Source organism: Lemur catta, chromosome 18 (assembly GCF_020740605.2).
Source record: "Lemur catta isolate mLemCat1 chromosome 18, mLemCat1.pri, whole genome shotgun sequence".
Taxonomy (NCBI): domain Eukaryota; kingdom Metazoa; phylum Chordata; class Mammalia; order Primates; family Lemuridae; genus Lemur; species Lemur catta.
This window is the reverse complement of record NC_059145.1, coordinates 44,426,087-44,447,358: the sequence shown is the minus strand read 5'-3', so window position 1 is coordinate 44,447,358 and position 21,272 is coordinate 44,426,087. Positions and strand designations below refer to the sequence as shown.

Below are 21,272 nucleotides of genomic sequence, written 5' to 3'. Positions count from 1 at the left end.
GGATGCTTAACCTGTTGTTATGTTGGGGAAAATCTGTTTAGTCTGATTTTTTTTGTTTTTTTTTGAGATGGGGTCTCACTCTGTCACCCCAGCTAGAGTACAGTGATGTCATCGTAGCTCACTGCAACCTTAACCTCCTGGGCTCCAGTGATCCTCCTGCCTCAGCCTCCCAAGTAGCTGGGACTACAGGTACCTAACACCACGCCTGGCTAATTTTTCTATTTTTTGTAGAGAGAGGGGGGTCTCGCTCTTGCGTAGGCTGGTCTCAAACTCCTGACCTCAAGTGATCCTCCTCCCTTGGCCTCCCAGAGTGCTAGGATTACAGGCTTGAGCCACCATGCCTGGCCTAAGTTTGATATTTTTTTATTCTACTTAGAGGTCATGGAATTGTGGAAGTACTGGAATGGGTTTTAAAACATGTGCCTTTCTGCAGATCTAAATCTGTGGTGTGTGTTTGTACTGAGCATTCCTGACTACCTGGTCAGGAAGCTTTCTAATGTCAAAGCCCATGGTTTCACTTAACTCATTGAATGTGTCAGGGTGGATTTTGCAGCTGAGAAAACGTCTGCCCTGGTGGATTTATCTGCTGGTTAAAGGCCAAGCTCTTTTTACCATGGAGTACGAGGCCAGGGCCACCTTAGTGTAGGATTATGCTCAGTGTAGTGTGCATAGATTACAATGTGAGTAATACCCCTTGAGGTGTGTGGTGGAGTGGCCTGGATCTGCCCCTGCCTACCTCTCCAGCTTTACCTCTGGAATCTTAAACTCTTCCCATGTTGAACTTTTTATGTGTTTTCTTACTTCTTCTGCCAAAAATGCCTTCCCTGCCCTTACAACTAAACAAACCCATATTAAACTTTTAGTTGTGAAGAGGAAGCTCTGGGATGTGTTAGGCCCACCAAGGCCGTGGAGAGATGCCACTTGCTCTGGGATGGGATGGTCATGGAGAGAAAAAGAGGTAGCCCAGCTTGGGAAAGCCGAGTGAGGACATTGCTCCCCGTGAGCAGCGGGGTCATGAGCTGTGCAGAAGTGGGACTGCCCGCTGTTGGTGTTCTCGGGCTTGGTGGCTGGCAAGACCAGGGAGGAGCGAGCATTCTTCTGCTTGGGCATGCCTCAGTCCTCCCCGCCCACCCTCCGCCCAGCTCCTAGCCAGTGTGTTTCCGCTTTTCACTTCCTGTCTTGCTCTTGCCTTTATGTGCTGTGCTTGTCATGGCTGCTCACTCTGAGGCCATCTTGCTGTCCCTTGAAACTATGTGACTGAAGGCTCAGCTGTCACTCTTCACTCGGTGTGTACATGGCTGTTTTGACCTTCCTAGTAACAGCCCTGTGAATTTCAGCGAGAAAGGCTAACTGGTTCCCTTTTGTGGGGAAGACACGGCATGCTTCCCTTAGCCCCTCCTGGCCCCTGACCTCGCTGTTTCCTGGGCTATTCATACACAGAGGCTCTTGGCTTCTGCCCTCAATTCCGCACATTTCTAACTATTCACGCTACTTCTTGAGAAATCCCAAGATCTGCTTTGGATTATTTACCAAAAGTGGCTGAAAAAAAAAAATCAAGCTACGGTTTCCCATCCTTTCTTCATTCTTTCTAGATGCCTGTGTTAGTGCTTTGTAGAGAATTTCTTCTTTGCCATCAAGCTGGCTTAATTCCAGAATGTTACTTTTAATGTGGCCCAAGTAAAACCCACTTGCCTCTCTGGGGATTATTTAGAATTAATAAAATCAGGCACTTCTTCACGCATGTGCCTGAAGTATGAATTGTTAGCTGAAGGAACTTTTATGGGGTACAATTTGTCTAGAAAATTAGAAATTTAAGGGCTTTATTTGTTGGTTATGGTTAAGCACATTTTACTGACAAGGACAATATGTGTAGCTAAGCAGCTGTGTCCGGGCTGGGATGTTTCTTCTCACTGGATCCTACAGTGAAGTCAGAATATAGTGACAACTTCTGTTTCCATAGCTGCAGAATCTGTTTTCAAAAACACAAGGCTGTGATTTCACTGTAGTTCAGGGCACATTGAGAAGCTGATATGGAAATGAAGCTTTATTCAAAATACATGCTTTAAAACAAAAACTTCCAGTTCCTCTTTGGTGCTTAGATGAGGTTTTTTTTTTTTTTTTAAATCAAGCTTTATAAGTTTTGCAGATTAATTTCAGAAGCTGACCGTGACACAATCCCGGTTGACCGTCATTCTGTCCTGTCACTCAGGAAGTCTCTGAAACATTTCATTCCCTAATATGACAGGTGACTCAGTGAAAATCCATTGTCCTTTATAGATTGCTGCAATTATAATTGTCCTATCATATAGTTGTAGTTAAGACAAAGGAATTGGACTGGTTACTTTAAGTAGGCTTGAGCATAAAGGGTGAGTCACTAAATTCGTTGTGCAGTCATTGAGTTTTACTATGTTCCCAGCATTGAGCAGTGAACTGAACAGGCAGAAGTGAATCTTTATTTTAATCAGTTTCTGCTCATATAATGTAGGGAATGGAATGTAATTCATGAGTAGTTGGAATTTGTATATAGCCTTTCCTTGTAGGAAAATGCCTGCTGAAATAGGGTCCCCATTTCCCCAACAAATTAACTGCCTCTTATGGGGAGTTAACTTAGTGGTAACTGCCCAGCGGTCGTTTATTGAGTGTTATTCTATATGCTTAGAGTACGTTTTCCTTGCTTTAGTGTGTTAGTTCATTTAATTCTTACAACAACCCTGCATTGTTAGGTTAATTTATTACTTCCCATTTTATAGATGACAAAACTGAGGGTTTTAGGGGTTAACTGTCTTTTACTTGGCCAACATCACACAGTGACTAATGGTGACTGTGTCTTTCTGTCCTCAGAAGGGTTGAGCTTGCAGTGGAAATGCTTTATGACATGCATTTGTGCCCATGTGGTCGTAATTAGGAAATGTGCTCATGTCCAGGCTGTAAAAGTTGTGGGTGGGTAGGATGGTGCAGTGGTGTTGCACTCACTCAACCACGGAGAGGTGAGGCTGTCGTGTTGGAGGTCAGCCACAGACCGAAGAAGGAGGGTGACCCAGGACTGTTGGGTGCAGGTCTGTGGGTGGGGATGGGATGCCTGTGAAGATGAAATTCTCCTAGAAATATTCCTTAATTATATTTGTATGTGTCTTATTTTTATTTAAATAGAGATACCATGTTCTGCACCCTGTTTTGTGACCTTCCGTTTTCCCACTTAATCTATCCCAAGCTTCTTTTCTTGGCCACCGTGTGTGTCTTTGCAGTGTCATTGGAAATGTTGTTATGGTGAGATGGGTGCAGACACGATGTGCGATGGACCCTGCCTTATTTAATTGAAATCCGTATTATTACACATTTTCATTTTCTATTTTTTACCTGTTATGTAAATGCTGAGAAGAGGAAAGTTAGATGTCTGTGTACAATCATGATTTTTCTTAGAAAATAATTGTAGAAGTGGAATTGCTTTTGAAGCATGTTCCTGGGTGTGAGAGAACTCATCACCTGCACCCTTGTCAGCAGCACAGGTTATAATTATGACTGATGCCCATTCCATAGGTAACATGATTGTATCTCATCTTAATTTTCATTTCTTCAATTACTAGAGATATTTTTTCCTGAAAAATTTTATTATTGAGTTTTCTTTAATAAAGATTCATACATGAGTGTTTTTATTGTGGATTTTAACATTTTTTGGTGTGAAAAGATCTTCATGATTTCTTTGAATGCATTTGTCTTGAAATTGACATTATCTTATAATCTTAAAATTTCTTTTTTCATGTAGGGTTGTTCTTTTTATATCCCGACTTTTTGTTCTGAAAAATTTCAAATCTATGTAAGGGTGAAAGAAGAATATAGTGAACTACATTGATGTTTACCTTACACATTTATTGGCATGTTTCTTGTGTGCTATGGTAGTGAAGAGGCTTGGGTTCAACACCAGCCTCACCTTTAGGTTCTCAGGACTGTGGGCAAGTTATTTCAGCCCCAGTTTCCCCATCAGCGACTTGAGGAGGGCAGTGATGCAGGCCCTGCAGGCTGCTGTGAGTTTTGGGCAAGCGCTCCCTGGAGTAACGTGCCTGGGCCTGGCTAGGTACGCAGTCACTGTGCGGTAAATGGCAGCCAGTAGTGCTCTTTTCCTTGTCATGGTCATTATATGTGGGGGTTTTTTTTTTTGTTTTTTTTTTTAAAGCCAAACTTCCAAACTCCTCTTAGGGAGTGAGCGCAGTAAAAGCCAGGACCTAAGAAGGGGTCACAAATACAGAACTGTTTTCTTCCTCTCCCACCCTCATCCTGCATTCCTAGGCCTCTTTCTCACTCTGTTATTATATTAACTTCATCCTGGAGTGTGACAGCTGGGCAGCCGCTGATCTTGCCTGGGTGAGGTTTGTTGCTAATCCAGGCCTGTGCATTGGGAGGGCAGGTGAGGCCCCATGTGCTTGCCTTCCCGTGGACCTCAGCTCTCTTTCTCCCTTTTCTTTCTCCCCCAGAGACCCCCTGCCATTCAAAGTGATGACACATGTAACATGGGCTGCAGAGCATCCTACTTCAGGACATCTGGCCCTTCTCAGGCAAAGTTCTCTTCTTCAAAGCAATAGCTTTTCAGCCTGGAATCTCAGATTTCTGATGAACCACCCCACAGGGATCTGGGGTGAGGTTACCACTCCCGCCACCCTCTCAGGCTTTGGCCGGGCTCCAGAATTCCTGCTTGTGTATTGGGAATGTGAAGAGAGCCCTGCAGTTTCTGATTAGGACTTGCAGTGGAGCCTGGAACATACTGCTGTGCTGCTCCTCTGAGAAGCGCCTCCATCCTGCCTGCTGCCTGTCAGGCTGGCCTCGCGCCCCTTGGCTGGCAGGATTAGGTGTCCAAAGGGCCATTCTCTGCCCAACACAGCAAGCCTTTTAGCCAGGTGTGCTAGGGAAGCCCCTCTGCAGAATAACGTACTATAGTTACCATTCCTACACTGGCCTGGGAGTGCTCTCTCTCAGGGGAGGACCCCAAGTTTTAAAATATCTTGTCTAGCTTTTAGGGTCTCTCAAGTGACACATGTCTGCACTGGGCCCAGGCCAGCTGGTCTCACTGAACTTGCTTTGTGCTGGAAGGCACAGAAAGGTTCCATTGCAGATGAAAGAGGAGAGGCAGGCTGTGAGCGGGCTCTGCAGCCCAGCCTCTTAGCCTGGTCGTCTTCGGCAGGAGAGGGAGCTATTTATGGTGTTTTATAAATCTGCTGCCATCAGCTAGAGGGAGATGCAGACTGTTACGTAAGACTGTCAGAGTGTACTGTATTTTTATTCTTTTTCGTCCTCACTCTGGGAGACAGGGATGGGCTTACAGAAGGCAGCATGGTTGGGCATTTCAGTTCTCTTAGTTGCAGCCGAATTATTTTTGGAAAAAAGGATTTGGTTACGTGACAGTACTTTTCATTCATGAGACCTCAATCAATTAAATGGATTTGTTCTCACTTCATAGGTGCTACTACTGGCAGCAGGGCCTGTGTTGGTGGGTTTGCTTCTGTCCTAAGCAAAGTTTAGAAAAGAGAGAGGGCTGGATTTTGGAACTAAATTGGGTCAGACTCATTTTTCTCCAGTTGCCTTGAGTTATGGAAATTTTCTTTGAGTGATTGTTGATTTCTTTATAATTTGAGGGGATTAACTTTCTCCATAGCCAAGAGAGAGGTTTAGCCTTAAAAGTGGCATTTATTTTGTGTATGTGTATGTGTGTGTTTGCATGTGTGTGAACCTGAGTGTGGGAAAGGAAGAGCAAGAGAGGACAGGCACGTGCTACAGCCCACACGGTAGCCCCCAGTCCGTGTGCAAATCTGCCCTGAAGTCATTCTGGAAGAATCTGTAACAGGGGCTGCCCATAGCCCCCAGCTGTCCTGGCCTCTCGTTTTCAAGGGGCCCTCGAGGGCTGTCACAGGAGTTCACAAGAGGCCCTGGCAGTCGTCTTTGAGACCATTTGGCATCCCTTTCCTGTGCCTTTGGTTACCCTGACACTACTCTGACTTTCTGACTGCAGTTGCTGGTATCAGCTCCTACAACCAGATCTCTCTTGTTCTGTGGGTGGTCAACATACCCTTTCCTAAGATGCTCCTTCCCTTTGCAGCATAGCATAGCAGTAGTTGAAATTTCCAGGTAATAAGGAATACTTCCCAGTGCTCCTGCTTCCATTATCTGAGATGAAACTTTGATCAAGTCACTTAACCTTTCCCTAAGCCTTTTCCCCACCCCCAACTCACAAAATGAGAATAGATCTCCCAAGCTCTAGCATTGGGTTGTGTTACAGGTGGGACACATGGCGGAGTGCTCCTGAAAGCCCGTCATGAGCTGTGTAGTGAGTGTCCTGTGAGCCTGACGGCAGCTTCTTGATCCCTTGCTCTTGCCTCCACCTGGCATCGTTGCTATAAACTTGCAACTTGTCTCCTCTTCATCTCCCAAATGTTCAGCTCTTACATGATATTTTCCACTACTCAGCCACTTGTCCAGTTATTTAAGGAGCTGGCCTGGACTGGTGGGAATGCCAGAAAGGTCAAATGAGGCAGGAGAACTGTGAGATGAAGTTGGGGAGGAGCAGACTTCTGCATGGTTGCCCACCAGCTACCTACTACCTGGCATGGCCCCGGGGTCAGCTCCTGTCTTTGGGCTGGCTGGGGCATGCATATTTCTTACACGGATTTGAACAGCCTCAGTGTGTCTTTGCTAGAGTTCCTTTGCTCTAGTTGTGGGAGGAGGGTTGTTTTAAGAGATAGTGGACAGATGTAGGAGAATTAATGGTCAAGGATCACACAGAATGTCTGAATCTCCATGGGACTCTGGGCTTCCGTAAGCACAGTATTACTCAAGTTGTAATAGAGTGAGCCATTCAAAGCTGGGCTTGGCCGGGTGTGGTGGCTCATGCCTGTAATCCTAGCACTCTGGGAGGCCGAGGCAGGAGGATCAGTTCGAGACCAGCCTGAGCAAGAGCGAGACCTCCGTCTCTACTAAAAAATAGAAAGAAATTATCTGGACAACTAAAAATATATATATAGAAAAAATTAGCCGAGCATGGTGGCGCATGTCTGTAGTCCCAGCTACTCGGGAGGCTGAGGCAGGAGGATCGCTTGAGCCCAGGAGTTTGAGGTTGCTGTGAGCTAGGCTGACGCCACGGCACTCACTCTAGCCAGGGCAACACAACGAGACTCTGTCTCAAAAAAAAAAAAAAAAAAAAAAAAGCTGGGTTCAAATCCTAGACAAGTTATTTAGTCTCTCTGAACCTGTAAAAAGTGGGTGCTGATATTACTTAATAGGTTGTAAGCCTTAAGCAAGATCACACATGTAAATGACTAAACATGGTGCCAGACCTATGGCTCCTTTTACAATTGCAGCACTGCCACAGCTGTCTGCACTTTAAAAGAACACATGTTGGTCTCCTCACCTTCGAAGCAGGCAGCAGTTTGCTCAGAGAAGTAGCTGTAGGATGGCAAAGAAAAGAATATTGCTCTGGTCAGAGAGTGGGGAGAGTCCAGTGCTGGTTGTGCCTAAGGGGGGCCCTTCGGAGCGAGCTGGCTGCAGATGAGAGCCAAGGTCCTAGAGTGCCCACCCTGCTGCCAAATGGCTGGTTTCCTTTAGGACCATGTACAGACTGCAGGTTAGCTGGCCTTCCCGTGTGATTGCTCCTCAGACAGAAACAAAGTGTCTAAAACATGCCTCTGTTGCATGTTCATTGGCTAAATACTTATGACCCCTGAGGAGACTCTCAGGCCTCCCGTCCTAGGCCCAACTGGCTACCTAATTTCATCATGTCTGCTTCTTTCAGCAACTTGACAAGGAGGCCATGGTGCCCACCTCTTGCAGATGAGAGAAATCTCACAGCCTGACCAGAGGCTGCTGTCAGTAGGTGGTGGCTGAGCTGGGACTAAAGCCAGGTCTGTCTGGCCCTCAGTGTCAGGTCTAAATCGTCATCTTCTGGGGCCAGAGGGCCTGGGTGGCTGTGGGGTCACTCTGGTTTGCCTTCTCACTAGGCTTGGGGCAGCAGGGGCTCCCGAGGCAGCCTGTGCCTTCAGAACGGAAGGTCCTTGTGGGAGGCAAAATCCTAAATGCATCCCCTGAAGGTGGCCGCCCGCCGGTTGTGCAGTCGAGCACTGATCTAGGCGCTGCCCCGAAGGGACTTTGCGGGTGGAATTAGGGCTGTGAACCACATGACCTTAGGATAGGGAGATTATCCTGGATGACCTGAATGGGCTCCATGTAATCGCATGAGCCCTTAAAAAACAGAAAGAAGGCAGAAGGGGAAATCGTGGCGATTCCAAGCACGAGGATGATTCCATGTGCTGTTGCTGGCTCTGAGATGTGGGGGCCACGTGCAGGGACTGGAGAGGGGCCTCCAGGAGCTCATGGAAAGCGTAAGGAACACGGGCAGCCTCCAGGAACGAGGACCAGTCCCAGCTGACAGCCAGCTGGAAACAGAGACTTCAGTCCTATAACCACAACTGAATTCAGCCAGCGACCTGAATCAGCGTGGATACTGGTTCTTTCCCAGAGCCCCCAGTAGTGGACACTCCCCTGCCAACACCTTGGTGGGAGCTTGGTGAGATGGATTTCTAACCTATGGAAGTGGGATTTGAGAAGTAGGTGTTACCTCAAGCCATTAAGTGTGTGGTAATTTGTTACAACAGCAATAGAAGACTGACATAATCCTGGTGAACACTTTGTCCCCCTTTTGAAAACTTTTGCTGTACTTGGACCTGTTTGTTCAGAATTGTCGAATAAAATCACAGTCCCTGGGTTTATCAGATGCATCTGCCCAGAAAGAGAAAACCCTGAAAGTTCAAGCACCGGGCTGGCCACAGAGGGGGTCACCCAGGACTGGCTTCTCCTTGTCACCTGTTGGGGCTCCAATCTGGAGCTAATTCTGGTTTTCTCCTTACAACTTCTGAGTTTGTCCTGGAGGGAGCTCCCTTTTTACTCCTTGTGAAATAGGTGACTTATTGTTCATAGAGGGCAGCTCTGTCTGCTGGTGACTTGGACCTCCTGCCAGAAGTCGCCTAGGTGTGGATGGGAATGGTTTCATGGTCGTAGCGCGAGGGAGAGTGGAGAAGGGCACAGAAGCCCTCCTGCAATTCTGCCTGCCCTTTTTTTGCAGCTCCTGGAGGGGTGTAGCTAGAAGGCTGCTTGTTGATGCTTGTTCAGTTCTTTCCTCGTCCAGATGAGAGGGCTCTGAGGCCCAGGGACGTGACACCATCTCCTCAGCGTCACACAGCTCTTTGGGTTTTAGTTCAGGTTCTGAGCCACAAAAATCACATATTGGAGGGGGAGAAAAATCTTAGGAACTTGCACAGATGTACTTTGTCAGCAAATTTGAGCCCAGCAACAAACTGAAATAAACTTGAGCAGCCCATCAAGTACTCTTTGACAACCTGGGTGCTGGAGTCATTGACTGCTGGGTTGAGAAGAGTGAGGCAGTGGACCTGGGCCAGTGCCGCAGGCTCAGCTCAACTGCAAAGCCGCCTCTGTGTACACTTTCTCCTACTTCTTTTCCTGGCACCTCTTTTGCTGAAAAGCTGACCAGGTTGCAGAATTTCTCACTCCTCTGCTAAGAAAAATCCTGCCTTCCTGCAGGCTCCCTAGGCAGAATTTGGTAAATTCAACAGAGGTGCTTTCATCTCTCAGGGCTATCCACCCTCTCTTTTCTTAAGCCTTGTTTGTTTCCTCTGCCTGAAAGAAGCCTTTTGCCTGGTGTGCCAGGGTTTGCTGGAGCCAGAGAGCGCCCAGGCTGGCAGTTGCTTTGTTCCTGAGCCCCCTGTGAAGCCTCAGAAATGCCCGTGTACTGGGTGAAGTTAGGCATTGCACCTTGGGGAAGCTTTATAATTCCTTCTTCCACAATTCCTGGGTCTCCCCAGAGGGCACATGCTGACTCTTTCTTCAAGCTAGAAACTGGATGGGGGTCTTGCAAACCAGCTTTTGAGGGGTCTGTAAATGAGGCTTCCTGGTCTATGTATGTTTGGCCATTAAATCACATTTGATGTGTATTGATTTGTATTGAAAAGGATGACATGGGGTTAAATTGGAGCCATCCAGAGAGCCCATGGGGTGTGGTCCGTATACCTGGAATACTTCAGGTGGTTTCCCATTGATTTCTGTTAGTCTTCAAGGTTAGCAGTAGGTAATTTGGTTCCTGTGTGGATCATAGAACCACAGCTTTATAGTGTTGAGGGATCCTCAAAGTCATTTGGACCAAACCCCTTATTTCATCATTATTGTTTATTCTGTAAACATTTACATAGTACCTAATATGTGCCAGGACCAGCCGATGCTTTCATGGAGCTCACAATTTTGTCGGGGAGATGAGCCCTGGATAAGTAGTGTTAGAGTAGACAAGGCATGAAAGTTGTGTCCAGAATAGAGTGTCCCCCAAAGTGTACTCCATGAAATAAATGCCATGTGAATAGGTATATGGAGAAAGGTTTCATGTTAAAATAGTTTTGGAAATGCTGACATATGAATATTGTAGTGGAACCAAGAAAGGTGCCTGATTCTGAGAATCTGGAAATTATAATGTCAGTGATAATACTTATTTTGAGAACTTAATGTGTACCAGGCGTGGAGGTAGGTGCCTTGTATGGATTGTCTCATTTTACAGAATTCAGTAGTTTGGATGTACGGTAGTTTATAACTGGTTTTCTATTGATAGAAATGTAGGGTATTTCCCACTTGATTTTAATAAGTGAAAGGTTAGTCTTTTCACTTCAAGAGATACCTCTCAAGCTTTTGAATGACTTTGCCAGTTGCTGCACATATGAGGTATTCTTTGGACTTCAGAGCTGTTGCTTGTGTTCTCTTTTAAGGCTTGAGTGAGCATTTGCTGATGTCTCCAAATTTTGATTTTTTAGAAAGTGCTTATACTCGAAATATTTATTTTATAGCAATATGTTTCTGGGCTAAGTGAAAGTTCAACTTGTTAATGCATTTTGTAGAACCTTTTGAAGTTCACGTTCATTTTCTTTTTCTTTCTTTCTTTCTTTTTTTTTTGAGACAAAGTCTCGCTCTGTTGCCCTGGCGTTAGCCTAGCTTACAGCAACCTCAAACTCCTGGGCTAGTTCCTCCTGCCTCAGCCTCCCGAGTAGCTGGGACTACAGGCTAATTTATTCTATTTTTAGTTGCCCAGCTAACTTTTTTCCTATTTTTTAGTAGAGATGGGGTCTCACTCTTGCTCAGGCTGGTCTTAAACTCCCAACCTCTAGCAATCCTTCTGCCCTGGTTTCCCAGAGTGCTAGGATTACAGGTGTGGGCCACGGCGCCTGGCCCACATTCATTTTCTACTTTCTCTCTGTCTATGGCATCTTTCCATGTTGACAAATTCATACCCGCTCTGAACCTTCCTTTCCATGGTGGCGTGGTTGACTTCTCTATGGCTGCACCGTAATTAATGAGTCAGTGCTCTACTGCTGCATGTTAGGTGGTTTGTAGCAGTTCTCTTTGAGTAACACCTCTGACCTGTGCATACAGGGGCCAGAGAGCCGCATGCATTTTGTCAGGCTGTCTTTGTGAATTTATACCCCTCACCCTGCTCCAGGAATGCATAAGACTATGAGTTTCCTAAAACAATGACCAAATTGAACACTATTGTAATTTTTTAATCTTTGTTGATAAGAGATCTTTAAAATTACCATTTCCTTAAAATATTTGGGGGGGTGTATTTTGGCAAGGGGAAGGAATTTTTATATACTTTGCCCATTTTTCTTTGGGGCTGTTTGATTTAGGTTTGTGAATCATGTGCATTATTTAAACATTGACTTTTAAATGTTCCTGGCTTAATTTCACTGCCATTTTTACTTTATCGTGTTTTCTTTACCTTTAAGTTCTTGATGTTGATGTGTTAGTAACAGCCCGTGAGTTGTCAGCATACTTGGACCCCACTCAAGGAGTATCGGGGTCTTTAAGTTTTGAAATACCTGTTTTCTGTTGTCTTTGCATATTGTAATAGCTTAATTGGGTATAGAAGTCTTACATGACTGTTTTTCACTTAAATTTCTAAGGAACTTATTCCACTGGCATGACAATCTAGTTTTATCTATGTATTGTCTTGCAGAAATTCCCAAAAGTTCCAAGCTTTTCATGTTACCTTTCCCTTTTCACCAGGGGTATACACCCACACCCCTTCCCATTTTTATATTTTTTTGCCCATTTTAGTGACGGTAGGAAGCTTATCACCTGGGCTGAGTTCATTTATACAGATTGAGTATCCCTAATCTGAAATTCCGAGATCCAAAACTTTTTGAACATCCACATGATGTTCAGAGGAAATGCTCATTGGAGAATTTTGGATTTTGGATTTTCAGGCTAATGGGATGCTTAGCTGGTAAGTATAATGCAAATATTCCAAAATCTGAAATTTTGAAACACTTCTGGTCCCAGGTATTTCAGATAAGGGATCTCTTGGTGTCTTTTTGTAAATAAACTCTTGTTGAGGAAAAATGTCATGGATTCAGGGTTATAGTTTTTTTTCAGAAATGACTGTACCATGTTGGGTAAAATGTCTGTTAACTTCTTCATTTTTCCATTTTTGTTTTTAGAAAATGAACTATAATACATCATTTATTAAAGCAGTGGTTCTAAAGGTTTATTATTTATATATATATATATATTTTTTTTGGTCTCAGGACCCCTCAGAATTATTGAGCATCCCCAAGAACTTTTGTTTATATAGTTGTCTTCATTCATATGTATTGTATTGGAAATTAAAACATAAGATTTTCAACCACAGAGATACCGAAGCACAGATTTCATTAAGTATTCTTCAGAGCCATGGCATCATCGTACATCATGTCATCTCTGGAAAATTCCACTGTCCCTCAGTGAAAGAATGAGAGTGAAAGAGTCGTAGAAAATAGTTTTGACTTTGTGGACCCTTTGAACCAGTCTCAGGAAACCCCAGGGGTTCTTAGACCATGCTTTGAGATCTCTTGTGCTAAAGAGTGTTTTTTAGGCTTCCTGCCTTGTTTGTTGAATTCCTGTTTGACATTCTGCGAGGTGTGTGTGTTTGTGTGTGGACACACGCACACGTGCAGTGTGTGTGGAGGTGGGCTGGGAGGAGGGGCAACAGTGCTCTCCGGAAATGTGTGAGAAATCTCCTGCGTGTAGGTTTGTGTTACTGAGGCAGAGTGGAGTCCTCAACAGCCCGTGTCATGTACCGTCCCTTTTCCAGCAGTCTTCTTAAAGGAGTCCCCTAATTTCTTGCCGTAGCTTAAGGTAGGGGCATACCCTAAAGTTCTTAGAGAGTTGAGAATATAACATGGTTGGAAGAGTTAGATACAGCACATCTTCCATGATTTAATATACAAATAAAGATGTTACCTCACTTTGTGTACATAAACCCTGTAGGAACACATCAGTTTGTGTCTGCTACAGGTTGCAAATGCACAGCTGTTCCCACACACGGCATGGTTGCCAGGTCTCCTGGATATCCTTACTTCAGTTTAGGCATCATCATTTTAGCTGTGGTCTAGTTAATTTTTTGCACAGAGCTGCTTTAAGGCAGGTTTCAATAAGTAAATGAAGCCATGTGCACCTTATTTTGGTCTGTATTGATGCCTGATTAGTTGAATGAAACTTCGCTGCAGTTGTTTTATTGAAACTGATGTGATTGGAGATGCCTTGACTTGAAGGAAACACTTTTGAGAATTTGCAGTGTGAACCCACATCATCTTGGGGCCCGTATTTTTTAAAGATTTGTCCAGGTTTATTCATAGACTCTGAGTAACCGTGCCCCTCTCTCTGGATTGTCCTGTAGATTCCCTGTGAAGAGCCCCTGCTGGTGCACCAGACCTACTGGGGGCCATCTGCCCGACTGCCCCAGACTCCGGCAGTGGGGCCCCCGATGGCAGTGGGCACCTCCCTGTGAAACCTGCCAAGCTGGACGCCACAGCTCTGCACGAAGACACTTTGGCCAGCTCCGTGCCCCCTTCAGAGGCGTGGAACCATGCAGTCCTAGCCTGCAGCCCGGGCATCCCTGAGGAACACTATATAAGTGAGGCTGTGGAAGATGCTCCCAGCCCCAGAGGGTACCGGGATGCCTGCACCATTACCGGTATGGGGACCCTTTCCCTGCTAGGGAGGAAGGGAGGGAGGCGGCCGTCAGTGAGGACTGGGGAAGGCTGCAGCTGCAGAAGTCAGTCTTGGGGGGAGGGATGTGTGGAACCACCCAGTGCAGAAGAGCCTGAGCTTTGGCATTATGAGACCTCGCATCCAGAACCTGCTTTGCTAGTGAATCATTCTGTGACTTGTGTCAGTCACTGACCTGTCTGAGATGTAGACAGCACTTTCCAGAATTGTCATGAAGGTTAAAGACTGTAACTTTGAGCTGTGAGCAGCATGCCTGGCCCCCAGTAGGTGCTTAGTGTAGTTTAGCCCCTTTCTCCTCTCTCTGAAGCTCAGTTCTTCACAGATAAGTTATGTGCAATGGAAGTAGCACATGCTGTCACTGTGGGATGCAGAAACGGACTACTATGTGCTGTGCCCTTTCTACACCATCAGGATTTGCTCAGACAGTGGTTCTCATAGATACCTGTGTCAGTCACAACTTCCCAGTGTCTCAGGAGCAGGACGATCACCTCGAGTTCACTGGCAGCATCTGCTATGCAAGCATTTTGTACTAGAGCTCTTGCTTGTTTCTTTTCCCCTGGGAAACACTGAGACAAGTGCTTGGAGCCAGCATAAGAGAGGGCTTTCCATGGAAATGGTGTAGAATGGTGTGCCTAACAGCAGCAAGTAGAAATATCTTAGTTAAATCCAGTTGTGTTCATGTAGAAGTTTGCTCTATTTATTTTTTTATTGACAAATTATAATTGTACATATTCATGGGGTACATAGTAATGTCTCAATGCATATAATGTGTAGTGATCTGATCAGGGTAATTAGCATATGCATAATCTCAAACACATATCATTTCTTTGTGTTAGGAATGTTCAGTATCCTCCTAGCTATTTGAAACTATATATTGTTAAGTATAGTCATCCTATAGTGCTGTAGAATACTAGAATTTATTCCTCCTATCTAGCTATAATTTTGTATCCTTGAACAAATCTTTCCCTATTTCCCATTCTTGCCTGCAGTTTTTGCTTTTGTCCTCCTGTTTAAATTAATGCCTGATGATAGTTTAATATATGCAGGTTTGCTTCCAGTAGGTTCTCGTTGTGCTGTGTTACCAGTTAAGTCTTAGGACGTCCTGGGTGTCAGGAGTTCCCTGGCTATAGATGGGCACAGAGACAGCCCAGTGCCCGGCCCCTGCACACCTCCTCTCCCATACTCTTCTCCACCTGTGCACTGAGTCCCGCCCCTGCTCACCTGCTCCCTGAAGGACGTGGTTTCAACTTCTTCCTTTTCTCTAGTGGATCATCCTTAACTCCCTCAAACATGCATCTTTCCTATCAGCACAAAAACATGCTATGATCTCTCCCTTCTTAAGTAGAATCCTTCTCAGCCCCGCATTCCCCGCAGGTCAGTACCCTGTGTCTCTGCTCCCCCGTCTGCGTTCTCCAGTTTCTCTTCTGTTCTCTCCTGAGCCCACTGTGGACAGGCTCATGCCCCGCCATCCCCCAGCACTGACGGCCTTGTCAGTCCAGGGGTACATCCTCAGTTTTTGCCTTACTTCAAGGTTCATCTGTAGCTGACACTGTCAACCACTCCCTTCTCCTGGAAACATGGTCCTCACTTGGGTTCTGGGCCTCCACGAGCTCCTATCCTCCTGCCTTGGTGGCTGCAGCTCCTCTTCTCCCAAGTCTGGGGACATCGGGGGGCCAGGGCTCAGCCCTTCCGCCCCTTTGCTCTCCTGTGCACATCCACACACCAAGTGATCTTGCCAGTATCTAGGTTTTAGGAGCAACCTCTATTCTGTCCTCAACCCGGACCTTTCTCCTGTATGCCAGAAGTTTCTACTTAGATGCCTAACAGGCACCTCTAGCTTACGCAGCCCAAAATGAGCTCCTGATTTCCACCCCCACCCCTGCTTTGGGGGCTTTCCTATCCCTGTAAAAGGTCCTTGCATTATTCTGGTGGCTCAAGCCAAAAACCTTGGAGGCCTTTATTACTTCTGTTTTTGTTTCACACCCGTTTGCCAGGAGTTCTGTTGGCTCTATCTTCAGAGTGTGTCCAGAATTTGGCCATTTCTCACGGCTCCCCAGCAGCCACCTGGTCCCAGCCGCCTTCGTGGCATGCCTGGGTGATTGCACTGGCCTCCCAGCTGGGCCTCCTGCTGCCGCCCTTGCCTCTTTGCAGTCTGTGCTCCACCAGCCGCGACAGTTGGCTTTTAATATAAAGTCAGATGGTCGAACTCTCCTCCAAACCCATAGTGAGCTCCATCTTGCAGTGGCCTCTGAGGATCTGAGTCATGGGCTCCCGCTTCACCCCACTCCGCTCCAGGCATGCTGGCCTGCTCACTAATCCTTCAGCAGTACAGGTGCGCCAGCCTCAGGGCCTTTGTTCTTGCTGCTGCCTCACACCTGGATTGCCTTAGCCCCAGATGTCCTCATGACCCCTCTTTCTTCTCCAAGTGGCATTTCACTGGACACCTTTTGTGACCACCCTAAGTAAAGAGTGATCCACCTCTTCTTTCCCTATCTCCCTTTCCTGCTTTATTTTTCTCCCCAGACTTAACCATCCTCTGGGCTGCTGTGTGTTTGCATTTTGTCTGCCTAACTTGCAATCGACTGTAAACTCCTCAGGGACAAGTTCTGTCTGCTTTGTGCACCCCTGAATCCCAGTAACTAAAATAGTGCCTACATGTGGCCAGTGCTCATTGAACATTTGTTGGCTGAATAAATTGTGTCGTTTAATTATTACTGCAGCCCCATGAAGTGGGTATGGTTATCCTCTTTTTGCAGGTGAAGGGACTAAATCTGAAAAGCTTCAGCATCTTGCCTGCAGCCCCTGAGCTCTGAGGGGCAGGAGTTGCATCCACGTCTGTGGATCTCCAGGGCGTGTGTTCTCTGCTGCCCAGGAACGCAGTCTGGTTGGGGAGATGGATGAGTGAGTGGAGGTTAGCGCAGTGGTAAGCACGGCACACAGGAGAGTGCCATGGAGGCTGCCTGGCCGAACCTTGGAGGGGAAAGGACAGGGGAGGACCAGGACGGCTTTGTGGAGGAGGTGATGTCCCAACTGCATCTACATTTGTCCAAACATGTGAACTTTGTTCACAAAGGGCAGAAGTTAAAAGAAAAAAGGAAAAAAAAAAAAAAAAAAAAGCCCATGTGAACTGACCCCTGGGATTCTGGTGGTGTCTGTACCAGTGCAATCCAGGAAACATCAGCCTGTTAAAGTAGTTTCACTTTCTCTGGACTTGACCACGGAGGGCAAAGAAACAGCAGGAAGCAGTGCTGAAAGGTCAGACCCTATGGGACATGGTAATGCGAGGTTCTTTGTTGGGAAGGGGGGTGGGGGAGCTGCAAAACAGCTCAGTGCTGCCATGGTTAGCAGAGGCTTGGTACACAGGAGTGTAGACACAGGTGCTGTTGTGCGTTTAAGGTGCTGGGCGGCCAGAGGATGCAGAACATGCTCAGATTAAAGTCTGATTAGACGGTCATGGAAAGGAGACATAAAATGGAGAAGGTTATCGGAGAGACCTAGCGTAGCCCCAGGAATGCATGTGTGCACTCCTAGTGCTCTGCCAAGTGCACTCCCAGGACGCTGCTTGGCATGCAGCCTCTGATAAATACACTCCTCCCCCAGTTCCCGGCGAGCCCTGAGACGAACAGCAGACTTTTTGTTCCATTCTAATTTTTAGGCAAAACCAAAATGCCCGTCACAAAGCCCTGTTTTCCCTGCTACTCCCCTGCCCCCAGTCTAGAGGTATCACATTTTTGGGTGCGTCATTTTGGGGTGGTTTAACAAGATGAGCCGATAGGGCTCCCAGGCTGCCCGGAGTTACGTAACCCATTGTGCTTCCAGGGCAGCTCAGTCTTAGGATTTGCCCTAACAGGCACACTCCGAAAACTGCTGAGGAAGGCAGGCGAGGGTGGCCGTGCCCAGGCTGGGTTCTCATGGAGGATCTCTTCTCTCTCTGAATTGCATTTGGAGTTCACGTCCACACATGGCATTGGTTTTTCAATTCGGGCAGCCCGTAAGGGCCCAGACTCTGCCAGGACTCGGCCAAGGCAAGCTTATTCGGACAAACTCATGTGGTAAGTGTGTTTGCCGGGTGTGACAGCTGTTTGTTTTCTTTGTGGTGTGGCCGGAAAGGAGAAAAGACCACAAGAGGAGTTGTTTCTGTCTTGCTCTCTGCTGTTTCGCAGCTTGTCGGTGGCCATGTGGTAGGGCAATGGTGACACTGAATGATTGGCAGGCAGAGTGGAGGGACTTCAGAGGCTGCTCCCCACCATCTGCATGTCCCGTCATCCCCTTGTCCAGGCTCAGAGGAGGCAAGTGACCCCTGTGTGGTGTGAGCAGCAGGGCCGAGTTGGGAGCAGGTGCCCTGGATTCCTCCCACTTTCCCCTTCATAGTTCTCTGCAGCCGCAAGCGGGGTCTCTGAGCCCCCCTCTGGCCTCTCTAGCTCCATGATTTCTCTAATCCTGTGCCTTTACCCCCGTTTCTTAGAGCCTAGCCTGGTTTCTTGGGTCAGCAAGGAACTTTTCAAAAGGTGAAAAACAGAGTTAGACCAGCCTTTCTCCCTCTCTCCGTCTCTCCCTCCTTCCCTCTCTTTCGCCCTTACTTTCTTTTTGTCTTTTACTAGGTGCTTGGCCCTGTGACTCCAGTCCACACCCGGTGATGGAGAGCTTGCTAATCCTCTGGCCCGGCTCATCTCTCTTGCTGGGGGCTGTGTTTCTCCTCACTTCCTCTAAGCCGGTCAGAGTCTGATGTTGATGACCTGTCTGGTTTCTGTCCTGTCTACGCGCTGTTTCCTAAAAGCTCTCTGGGCCTAAAAACAGTGAATCTCTGAGATGTGTGAGCTCCTCTTGTCCTGTTCCAGTCAGTTTTAGGTTTTAAGACACGTAAATCTTACTGAATAAGCCTAAAGACACTTTAAAGGTGCATGAATCAATAAGATTATATTCAGGGCCAGCCTCTGGCTGGGGCTTATGTTAGTTGCTGGGGTCTGTCGGTGAGGACTGGTCCTGCCCTCAGAGCACAGAGGTGGGCAGGGGTGTGAACAGGGGGGACTGCTCAGGAAGAGCCTAGGAGCAGTCCTGCCTGCAGTCCTCCTCATCAGAAGGCCATGGTTTAGGATGTGTTCCTTTTCTATCACCCATTAAAGCCATCAGACTTGACGTTGTATCTTCTGAAAACATGCTCAAATAAAACATTATGGACTTCGTGCACATTTTATTAATTAAGATCTTAAATTTCTGTCCAGTATGTTTTCTTTTGAAAATTTATAAACTAAATGTTACCTATTTGGCTATATATTAATGAATGAAACACGAAAGAATGGACAGTGAAATATCCCTTCTTTGACAGTGAGAAGAATATGAATTAGAATTAGACTCTAGTTCTAAGTCTATAATTTGGAAGTGGTTTTTTGCTCCTTCCCTCAGTGGAATGTCCTCTATTTAACAGTTGATTTGTTTTTGCAAATGGAATGCAGGATGGGGCCCTGTTGTGCTGCTTTCTAGAGCGAGCATTTGGTCTTTGCAGAAACACTAAAACATTCACCTCTGCCTTTTAAATATGCTAGAAATGATTTTTGTGACCACTGGCTGATCATCCTCACCATGGGATGGGTGGGCAGAATATTTATTACATGGGGTTGTTGACATAAATTGTAAAATTTAGTTAATGAATTTGTAAGATTCTTGACACAATTGGGAAGGTTATAGTTCTCAGGTGTTTGATTTTTTTTTAATCGTCTTCCTAATTGGTTTTAATTCTTTGTTTGAAACAGGTTTTTAATGTGTCCCCTGAGTGTTACAGACTTTGCCCACCTCAAACCATTTTAGAAATGTGGCAAGTAATAAATTATAATAGAAAAATACGGAGTTGCTGGCAGAGGGGCCAGGTGTGGGCCTCAGCCCTCGGCGCCCTGCTTGTCCTGCTCAGCTGGGGTCTGCTGTGGGGGCTTTGACTGGGATTGACAGACAGGGGTGCACCTCTGCCAGGATCAGCCCAAGTAGGTAGATTCAGATGTGACTCTGGACTCACATGAACCCCATGAGGAACTTTGGAGTTAGAAATTTGTCTGTGTTCATTGACCCTTGATCTCTGGTGAATATTGAAAAACTTGAGCAAATCAAGCTGAAACAATGATGAGCCGAAACATTATACATTATAATTGTAATTAGACCTGAATAAATTGAATTTCATAAATCCTGTAGTAGGATTTTCTGGAGAAACAGAATCAGGTGTGTGTGTGTGTGTGTGTGTGTGTGTGTGTGTGTGTGTGTGTGTGTTGTAAAATTGGGTTACTCCATTACGAAGGCTGACAAGTCCCTAGATCTGCAGCTGGCAACCAGAGACCCAGGACAGCCACTGGTGTAGTTCCAGTCTGAAGGCTGATAGGTGTCAACGGAAAAGAAGCCAAACTCTGTAAAATAATTTAATGAGGTTTATTCGGAGCCAGATTTGAGGACTATGACCCAGAGCCACACCCAAGAAGCTTATACATTTCATGAAGACAGGTATTACAGGTAAAGTCATAAATCAAGACATGGAAGGCACACATTGGTTTGGCCAGAAAAGGGCCATCTCGAAGCGGAGGGGCTTACTGGTTAAGGTTATAGGCTGGTTTAAAGACTCTTTGACTTGTAATTGGTTAAAAAAAAAAAAAAATGAAGCTTTGTCTAAAGGCTTGTAATGTTTTTAGATAAGGAAGAGATAAGCCACTGGACATATATTTGTGTAAACTGAGGACCGGCAGGTTTGTCTGGCGTAGCCTTAGGCCTGTTAATGATTTACAAAGGATATCTCCAGGAAGGGGGGCGGGGAGCATGATGAAGCACATCTGACCTCCCTCCTCATGGCCCACAATTCAGTTTTAGGGTATCCCCTGGGCCAAGAGGGAGTCCGTTCAGTCAGCTGGTGTCAAGGGGGAGCCTTAAGCTTTTATTTTAGTTCACGTAGGCTTGAGACCCATGAAGAGCCAGTGTCTCAGTCTGAAGGCTGGAAGGAGCTACCTCCCAGCTTGAAGGCAGTCAGGCAGGAGGAATCTCTCTTACATGCCAGAGGGCCAGCCTTTTTGTTCTATTCAGGCCTTCGGCTGACCAGATGAGCCCCATCCCATCCGTGTTAGGAAGGGCAGTCTGCTCTGCTCAGTCTCCCCATTCAGATATTAATCTCGCCCAGAGTAATTTTTGACCAAATTTCTGGGCACCCCATGGCCTTAGTCAAG

General features: G+C 46.3%; 1 protein-coding gene across 7 annotated transcripts in view; it reads left to right on the top strand.

The window, feature by feature from the left end:
• TRAK1 (trafficking kinesin protein 1) overlaps positions 1–21,272 on the top strand; it is a 171,658-nt gene that overhangs the window by 41,652 nt on the left and 108,734 nt on the right. For 3 of the 7 annotated variants that reach the window (XM_045530937.1, XM_045530936.1, XM_045530943.1), the window contains exon 1: positions 17,366–18,131. The exons of 2 other annotated variants lie outside the window; for them this stretch is intronic. In XM_045530937.1, coding sequence (XP_045386893.1) covers positions 18,041–18,131 — 91 coding nt within the window. In that variant the 5' untranslated portion in view covers positions 17,366–18,040. Of the gene's footprint in view, positions 1–13,758; positions 14,045–17,364; positions 18,132–21,272 lie in introns of those variants that run through there. 2 more of the 7 variants (XM_045530940.1, XM_045530935.1) reach the window with 2 other exon arrangements.